This window comes from Cajanus cajan, chromosome 7, assembly GCF_000230855.2.
Source record: "Cajanus cajan strain Asha chromosome 7, NIPB_CcT2T_4, whole genome shotgun sequence".
NCBI lineage: Eukaryota > Viridiplantae > Streptophyta > Magnoliopsida > Fabales > Fabaceae > Cajanus > Cajanus cajan.
This window is the reverse complement of record NC_138523.1, coordinates 54664096-54674016: the sequence shown is the minus strand read 5'-3', so window position 1 is coordinate 54674016 and position 9921 is coordinate 54664096. Positions and strand designations below refer to the sequence as shown.

At 30.7% G+C, this 9921-nt stretch overlaps 1 protein-coding gene across 6 annotated transcripts; it reads left to right on the top strand.

The window, feature by feature from the left end:
• The first annotated feature begins 581 nt into the window (after positions 1-581).
• On the top strand, positions 582-7237 carry LOC109816877 (uncharacterized). Of its 6 annotated transcripts, XR_014427994.1 has the most exons (7): positions 3884-4223; positions 4453-4608; positions 5597-5677; positions 5782-5964; positions 6044-6127; positions 6290-6547; positions 6712-7237. XR_014427994.1 is itself a non-coding variant. In XM_083060128.1 (6 exons), the coding sequence occupies exons 1-6, from the start codon at positions 722-724 to the stop codon at positions 6364-6366; spliced, it is 648 nt and encodes a 215-aa protein (XP_082916254.1). In that variant the 5' UTR covers positions 582-721; the 3' UTR covers positions 6367-6651. The 6 variants fall into 6 exon arrangements, 5 of the variants coding, with proteins under 5 accessions (XP_082916254.1, XP_082916253.1, XP_082916252.1 ...); XM_083060128.1 differs by lacking the exons at positions 3884-4223; positions 6712-7237 and adding an exon at positions 582-788 and having other exon boundaries at positions 6290-6651; XM_083060127.1 differs by lacking the exon at positions 6290-6547 and having other exon boundaries at positions 3873-4223.
• The last annotated feature ends 2684 nt before the right edge of the window (positions 7238-9921 follow it).

Below are 9921 nucleotides of genomic sequence, written 5' to 3'. Positions count from 1 at the left end.
AGACTAATAAACTAAATCAACTTTTTAAAAGACTAGATAAAATCTATAAAAAAAAAAATTATAATAAATAATTAGGTATACTTTAACTTTAATTTTATAAAGTAGTTGATATCTATATATTTAAATTTCGACTTAACTTGCCTTATTATAATTCCTAAACTTGACTCACTATAGAAAAAAAATAATAAAAGAGACATGTTGAGTTCTGACTCTCCCAAATGAAGCTATGGTAGAAGTGGAGTTGGATAAGAATGTGTGTCCGTTTAAGGTTAGCTTTTGGGGGAACCACGTGTTTCAATTATGGACACAAAATCCTCGACCCAATGGAATGCAACCCACTCATGAGATGAAAGCAGTAATATTCTTGAGCACGTTAGCTGTCATAAAATGCATAATTGAAATGATTTGAAAGCGCTAAAGTCATGGGAATCGGGCCCTCTAACTTTTGATGTTAACCAAAAGCTAACACACCCAACCCAAGTAAGCATCAAAATTTTTGTATGCATTATTTGCGGCCTCTTATAGCCATCAATTGAGATAAGAATAAGCAATCTAAGCAGTGAAGGGTTGATGGCTGGTAGGTTGCCTGGTGTTGGCTTGCTTCCAAGGAAGAGAACAGAGCAGAACCATAGATATGATTATGATTATGCTTATGCTTACGAACACCATCTCCATGCCACTTACCTAAGGGACCAACCATGGATTTCACTCACTCTCTTAGATGAAACTGCTCTCAAGGCCAGACAACGCCTTCACAAAAAACTTGGACACTTTTTTTCCTCATACAGGTATGAGGTATCCATATAGCTAGCTACCAAGAGTTTCTTCTTTTGTTAACACTTGCTTTCATTTTCCACCACTTCTTTATGCACACACACATGCCTAATTAAGGGTATATGCAGATTCTGAGATTAATTCACATCAAACACTTTATTTGTTAGATTCCTCGGCAATCAAACTCTGTCGGGCTAGCTAGATATATATAATCATTCCTTCTACTCTATATAGATGCCTCTATCCAAATATAATAATGTCTAGATGCACGTGATGATGTCCATTGTTTGAAAGAGGACAGTTTTAGATACATCAACATGAGGTTTGATCAATTTTTCTTTCTAATTAGTTATAAAATTATTTTAATTTGTAATTACAAGAAAAGCTAAACGCAATTAAGATAGGATTTATGAGAAGGGTGTTGGTGTGGTTGTACTAATGAATAATGAATTATTACCCCAGTTGCTTAATAGATAGATTACAGGTCAAGTGAGAGTCCAAGAAAAGAGGGAAAGCAGAAGGAGGATGGAGGAATAGGTAGGAAGCTATTAGAGAGTTCATGGTTACTGCGCGGGAACAAGTTTAAGAAAGAAAGAAAAGTGTGTGCTGTTTGTCTAGAAGATTTTGGACAAGAGAAACAGATTATGAACCTTTCATGCTCCCATAAGTATCATTCAGCATGCCTTATTCCATGGCTTCAAGCACATCCACATTGTCCCTATTGCCGAACCCCAGTTGTGCCCTGACATCACCTCATGCAGACTTGTATCTAAGTAGCATTGCAATTTGCACACTACTTATTTGAGCAAGTTTTTTTTTATTTTTTATTAATCATTCATTGCTCTCTCTAGGAATTCTTGGGTTTCCCATTTTGTAATATATGCTCGTCAAAAATATTCAAATTATTTATTGGCCCCAAATAACTATCTTTTCTAAACATCATCAGTGATGTTAAACTTTGAGCATGTTTCTTAGCCAACCCAAAGCAAGTGAAGCATTTGCTTTAACCTCCCCAAAAGAAATTATATTTTCAGTATTTCATCTAATTTTGAGTATAGAAAAAAAATCATGTTAGTTATAAATATAAGTAAATCTTAACTAAATTTACTTATATTTAATGTTATCGTATTCAAAATACTCATTTATTTATTTGAGATTTTACTTTTAATGTTTTATTTTTTATTTTTAAGATTATTAAGTCCTAATAATGGATAGTTTAGTAAATTAAATTACTTGTATTTGAGATTAGTACCATTAAATAATATTAACTAGTTTTCTTAATTAGCATGGATTATTTTTTTTTACTTATATTTAGAACTAAAAGAATAAATTTAAAGGAAGATTTATCCTTAAAATTATGTCTGCTTTTATCATTTTCTATATTAATTAGTAAATTCTTTAAACACTAAAAAGTTGTTATACTTTTCATTAGTATTGAAGTGTTTTCAAATTCTAATTTAAAATAATACTAAATCAGTTTCTTTTCTTTTTTTCTAATTTTTATTGTTCGTGAATCTTCTCTACCTCTTTTAACGGCATAATATTATTATTGGATTAAGTAAGCTTTTAATCTCTCAATTTTTAAAAATTTGATTTTTAATTCCTTTAAAAAAAATTGTCTATTTTTAGTCCTTTATTTTTTTTCATAAATTATTTATTATTTGTTAAGTAATGATATATACTAATAAATCATGATTGATTTGTCTATTGATATTCAGGTGGTTATATAATAGAAGTCAAATTATATGTCTCGTGAAAATTTTCAATTCATTTATGGTCAAATACATTTTTTTTTAAAATAAAATATGTTATTTAAACAACTCCACTTCTATAACCATAAATGTCTAGTAAAAATTGTAAAATTACACATTTTATATAATTAAATATCTATTAAGTAATTATATGAGCATTAATAGTTAAGTCAAATATGATTTATTAATACACATCTTCACTTAATAAATGAGACTTAACTTCATAAACTAATTCATGTGATAGAAAATTATTGAAAGACTAAAAATTGAATTTTCTTTTTAAAAAAAATAAAAATTAAGTTCTTAAAAATTTAAAAGATAAGCCATGATTATTAAGAAGCAATAAACTTAACAATAATGAACTATTTAGCATTCTCTCACACCAAGTTCTGTATCAATGTTGCTATAGGATACTTAAAAGTATATTTTTTTTTGGAAATTATAAAAAAAAAATTATGGATTTTAAAATACTATTTTTTTGTCAAAGAAACTATATTGTCAAAATGGATATAGAACCTAGTTTTTGTGAAAAATATATCATTTGCAGAAAGAATATTATTTTCTTAAAGAAATATTTTAAATTAATCACTTTTTATACATAATACATCGAATCAAACAATATATAATCGCTTATTAAATAATATTATTTAATAATTTCATGAATTACTTACTTTAGTTTTTTATTTATATATAAATTCAGCCGCAGCAACCTTAGGCAACGAATAATCATTATTTTTTCTTGTTTGGAAAATTGGGTATACAATATAGATGTTAGTTCTTTAATTAGCAGTCGATCTTTAAAAGTATAAAGAACTCGTAAATCAGTATTGATTTATTCTAAACAAAAAATTAATTAGTGAAAGAGAAAGGAGCCAAAAAAAGGCGAGAAAACATTTGCCGTGTTGCTGCGGGTGGACTCGTAGAACCATCACAAAGGGTTTCTAAATGCAAACTAGAAAGTAGATACCAACACGTCATGGCAACATAGGTCAAATTAAATGATTTCATTATGATTAATTTAACTACTAAAAATCATCACGTTGTAGTGCACCTACTTTTTAATTTTTAATTTTTTTTTATCATTATTGTATACTTTATTTAGACTTGTGTATAAATAAAAAATGTTTAAAAATTTTGTATTTGAATATAAACAAATTTTAACTAAGTAAATCTTATTTCATATTTTTAATTTAAAAATATTGTAACAAATATAATATATAGTTTATATGAAACTATGAAAATTAAATATATTTAATTACTAAATTAGTTTTTTTATTTATATATAAATTCAGAAAGAGTAGATTGATATACTGTACCTCTTTTCTTAGATTGGACCGCAATCAACGTTTATTTTCCATTGTTGGAGATCTTTATCAATCAAAATGGCCACGTCACTGCGTGGAGATGCATAATTGGTAGGATCAAAACATAAAGTAGAAGAATTTTAGTGCAGAAAATGGCCTCAAAGACTAACGACTTTCAACATAAATTCTTGGGTTTATACAGTTAAGTTTAGATGAATGTATCCAACTGTTAGATAGCCACGATCTCCGTGTTATTGTGAATTTATGACCCTCTCTCTCTCTCTCTCTCTCTTATCGTTAAAGATGGCCTTCGCAAGTGTCATTGCTTTTCTTCTCCTGCAAACTCTTTCAGCTAGAAGTGATCTTCTATCTCCTCTGCTCTCTCCATTATATGGTTTGTGAATGTCACCCTTTTCTTTTGCTTACTTTATTTTTATTGGATTTCATTTCTTTATTGGGATTCTGTATTTGCCACTTTGGATTCACGGGCTTGAGGTTCCATGACTTTTCTTCTTATGAGTCTTCTCAAGTTCTTTTTTTTTTTTTTTTTTTACTTATTGATTTGTAGCTTAGACTTATGAATTTGCTTTTGACTTGTTATGTTTGCAATGAGTTGAGTTCAGATGATGTTTGCAAAGCAGTGGAATGTGGAAAGGGGACTTGCAAGCCTTCCAAGAATAGAACTCTCATGTTTGAATGCGATTGCGACCCAGGTTGGAGGCAACATCTTTCTGCTCATGATGGGGGCTTCGGGTTTCTTCCTTGCATAGTTCCCAACTGTAAGCATTCTCTCACCTCCAAAAAGAAGCTAAGTATTCGCTTTTATTTTTTATGGATTATTCTGTGCTTGATTTAATCTAAATACTGCATTTTTTTTATAGGATGCTTGCTTTCAGTAGTAGTATACTAACACAATAACACATGCAATTTTAGGAGGCATAAATTGTTATTGTTATGTTATGCGTATGTTTTTGGTCACTATTTTTAGCTGCATGTGGTTGAAAAAGTCTGGTATTTGGTAAAATTATTTTTAAAGTTTATGTGGAAGTGTCTAAATCACTCAGTTTTGAAGCAATTGACTTTCAACAAAGGAAGATAATTGGTGGAAACTTAATAAAATGCATTTCTTGCTTAAAGGGTATAGATTTTCTTTGCATATATGGATTCTGTCAAAGTTTGTTCTTTGGATTAAGATATTAATGTAATATGAAAGCGAAGACTTAAGTCATGGTATGACATTCAAGCATTGCTTAATATTAAAGATAATAATTCTGAAGTTGCTAATACAATGTAGTTTCATTATGAAGCTGTAAAGTAGAGTACTAGTACTATTAGGGGATGTTATGCCCAGCAGTTTAATTTGCATTAAAGAGGGAATCAACTGAGAGTCTGAGACCAGTAAAACAAAAATACAGAATAAGTACTTAAACAGACTAAGATATTGAAACAATGACTTCTATTTTCAATAAGTACAAATTACTCAAACCTGCGATTTGAGGCTTGTAGCAGATTTTGAAATATAATCCTTTTTTGCCTTTAGCAAATCTCAAGTGAAACAGTTCAACTTACCAATAATCAAAAAGCATGGTGTTGATATTGCAACTTTATCAATTAAAATAACTGTTGAGCCATCCTTAATAAAAACTTCCACACAGATTAAGATTTGAATTGTGGTTGTTTAGAACAGCTCTCAAGTTTTCTTAATGACTATTAAGAATATTTTTTATTTTAACAGATGCTGAAAGATTTTCATGATCCCCGTTGTAGGTACTCTGAACCACTCTTGCTCCAGTGCCCCTGCCCCTTCCCAACAAAAAGATAGAAAAGCAAATGAATCCATATTTGATGGTAATCGAAATTTTACAGATATAATTATTGGCAGCTCTTATCCACCTTTTTTTTTTCTGATAGATTGTAACGCATTGTAACATTTTGGTCATATGTTTATGTAGCTTGCCAATGGGTTGATTGTGGAGGTGGCATGTGCAACAAAACATCCTTATTCTCTTATAATTGCAAGTGTGATGCTGGCTATTACAATCTTCTCAATGCAACTGCCTTACCTTGCTACAAAGAATGTGAGAATATAAAACCTCAATTGTACTTAAATTCATTTGTTAATCATTGTTTTGGAGGTAAAAAATTATTTACTGTATTTTCTTTTTTTCCCAAATTAATCCAAAATGACTTTGTGATTTTATATTTGTCTTCAAGGTGCTCTTGATATGGATTGCTCTAACCTTGGAATATCAGTGAAAAACTCATCCACTGCTCCGCCACCAACATTGAATGAGAATGGTAAGAATGAGTGTAAATTCATAACTGTATGACGAGGTCTGCATGATTTGTGTTTTGCTATTTAATTCTCATCCAGAAGACTAACATTGAATGAGTGACTATGAATTTCTCCTGAATCCTATTCATGCTATAATCCTTTTTTTTTTCTTTTTGGATTCTCAGCTAGCCTAATTCTACGAGGAAGTTCCCCTTGGCTACTCATGTTGATTATATTCATAGCCAATATACAGTTGCAGTAGGAAATTGGGCGCACGGTTCTTGCTATATCTCATTATATGCCTTTTTTTTTAGTGAGAACTGGATGTTCCTAATCATATAAATATAGGGCAGCAGAGAGTTCAATCGCATAACAATTAAACATTATATGGAAAAGAGGAGATTGAGTTTTGACACCTGCAAGTCTCGTGTTTTCTGTCTTTGGTATTTCACTCTGTACAAATTATTTGAGAAAATACACTTGTGTAGTGATGTTACTTTTCTTTCTATGAACAGAGGCAGAATAAACTTTATGATTGATGGCTTTATCTCTTCATCCTCCTCTAACTTAATACTTTTTTTTTTTAATTAATTACTTTGGGATCTAGTACTGCTCAAAGGGACCCCAAGGTGGGAAAATTAAGGAAAGTTGGGCAACAAAAACTTGTTTTTCGCTGTATATGCATATGGAGAGCCAAAAGAAACAAAGCAGAACAGGAAAAGTCTGTCCGATCCCCCAACAAAACATTTGGTCAAAAGTCAGTTGTCATGGCTACCTGTGACCTCGGTGCTTACTTTAGAACACTCCAGTGTGCGTCACATGACCCAGTTGCTTAAAGTGTAATCATGCACGGACACCCTATACAGTGAAAATACTCCTCATTTCTTAATATTTCTCTTTTCTATCATATGTATATTTTTTTTTCTTTTATCTATTTTCCTCTGGGAATAAAGAACGGCTGATGTGTGTTTAGAAAACCGTTTGTACTTATGCAAATAGAAATTTAACTTTCCATAGCTCAAAAATAGAAAAACATGAATTTGTAACAGATGTTTGCTGGTTTATAACTGCAAACCAAACACACAATATGTCCATAAATTATATGTTACTTAAAAGGATGACTATTTTGTTTAGGTAAGTTCGTTGTAAGCTTTACGCATCTAACTGATACATATATACATACATAAATACCACCTGTGTATATATTACATAATTACAACAAAACTTAGAACTTGATCCTTTTCTATTTTTCAGCATTATATTGATCCTTGGTTTGCTGTGTTTTAAATATAACGAGTACAGGGCCATTATAATTTTGACTATTTCTTGAACAAGGTGGACGATATCCCTTGTTTGAATATCAGAGCTATCAATAACTTTGATGGCCTTAAATTGTTCACTGTTTATATTATTAAGCCTATTGGGAAATTGGGTAAATATATTCTGAATATATTTAGGAGTAAGTTTATGGATAGAAGAATATTGGAAATAACTTCGCAATATTGTTTCTATAGTGGTCCCCGTGATTCTTTTCCTAGTCTCAGAATAATGGGCAATTCTATTGACTATTAATAGTCAAAAGCATGTATAGTCCATTGAAAGCCTTACTGGTAAGCAAGTGCAAAAACTTTCGCTGTTGGACACTGAAGCCGCAAATCACATGACACGATCGAAAAAAATGCAATTGCAGTAACGAAAGTAACAATAAACTTTGTCGAAGGATTAATTTTGAGTAACATGGACAAATCTAATCTTTCAATCTTATTTTTGTGTCTCAACTAATACATGACTCATTATACAATCACTTCTCTCTAATAAATTTTGTAGTACAATATGTTGTATTTTGAGAACAGGGATTGGTATAGGTGAGCTAGTGAATGGGGTCTATTATTTTGGCGTAGTCACTTGTATGCAGACCCACAAAGCAAGTAGAATTGATTCTGATATTCACACTGTTGAGTATGATAATAATGAGCAAATATGTGATATCTGACAGCTAAGCAAACTAGATATTTTTAATTCCGGTCATAACAAAACCATTGAACCTTTTGAATTGATACATTGTCATGTGTGGGCTACTTATCATGTATGTTCTTTTTTGGTGCTTCCTACTTTTTTACCTTTGCCAATGATTTTTTGGTGCTATTTGGATATATTTATAAGCTGAAAAGATGGAAGCCGGAAACCTTTAAAGCGGAATGGTAACACTAGAGACAATGTCCCTGAGAAGAAAGTTATTGCAGGCAAATGACTACAAAATCAAGTACCACTGTAATCTAACAATTAAGCATTGTGAGGTGAGAGTATTTGTTCATACAGATAACTGAAAGGAGGAAATTGATTACAATGACCACTAAAACAAAACAGCAAAATAGCAATACAGTTATCCCATACAATTGATTTCTGAAACTTGCTGCTGCTCTAAGATTTACGACTTCAAGTAATTCTATTCAAATTTCTCATTTACTTATCACATTAATAGATCTTGAGTATTTTTATTTATTTTGATAATCCAATAATTGTTGGAAACAATGAAGAGGTCATTGGGGATTTAAATAGTATCTCAGTAGTTATTTTTATTTTTATTTGAAAGACATTAAGACCTTAGTGCCCATTTGGTGGTTAATATATGGTAGAATAAGATATGACATGAAGACAAAATTACATATACTTTTTAAAATGTAACTTCAATTTATTTTTTGATCTTTACAAATTATAAAAATTAAACCCTAAACTTCAATTAGAGAAAGAAAACACTTAACATCACCCATGTATGATTTGAGAACAACATGGACATGAAACGAGACTAGTACCAACCAGAACAGAACCATAGGATACTCTTGTAGGCAGATTTCATTGTATAGAACACAAGCTGGGCTACCACTTTGGAATTTGATGGGTGGTAGTGAAGGCCCATCTACCATAGTAACGGTAATAGCATTGGAGATGTGAAGCTACACCTACTGATGCACCCCTAAGGCTACAGGGCCCATAGCACAATGTTGGGCCATAAACCAGAAGAAATGGTTGCTTGGAAGAAGAAAAATACAAAAAAGTGTCCCATCCAGAATTCAACTTGGAATAGGTGATTGCACAGGCTGTTGCTTGGAATTATTAGGGCTATTAATGTGTTTGGTGGATGATAGTGTGATCTTCAAATTCAGATCACAGAATCCTCACCTCCAACACACATCTTGCCTGTCCCTGTCTCTTCAATTCTAATACACACACACTGCTCCATCCTTTTCACCTTCTTTCAGTCTTTTCCTCCTTTTCTGTTTTTGGATAAATACGTCTACACCAATATTATATACTTTACATTTTACACTCCTTATTATTGTAAGTAAGCTGTATCAATCAAATCTAGATGATTTTCATTAGATTTTTTTCACACTCAACTCAAAATATTGTTATTCTGATAGCTTGTGAGCATCCACAATAAAAACATGATTAGAAAATAAAAAAAAAACATTTATAATCGGTTCACAAGAGAAAATAAATAATATTTTAATCATTTGATATTAGAGAATATTTTAATTGGGTCACACTCTTGTTTGTTTGAATAAAGTGAGAGAGAAAAAAAATATATTTGTAAAATAATATTTACATCTTTAAATAAATATGTACATATAATATTATAAGGAATATTTTTGTCTTTTCAATTTATTCTCTTTTTTTTTATTTTAGTTGGAGAGAAAGCTTTTTCACCCAATAAATTAAGTTATTTTTCTTCTTATTCTTTCTCTTCTTTTATTTCCTTTTTTTTAGTTTTATTTATATAACAAATGAAGTGATACCATCAAAAATATGTAAAGGT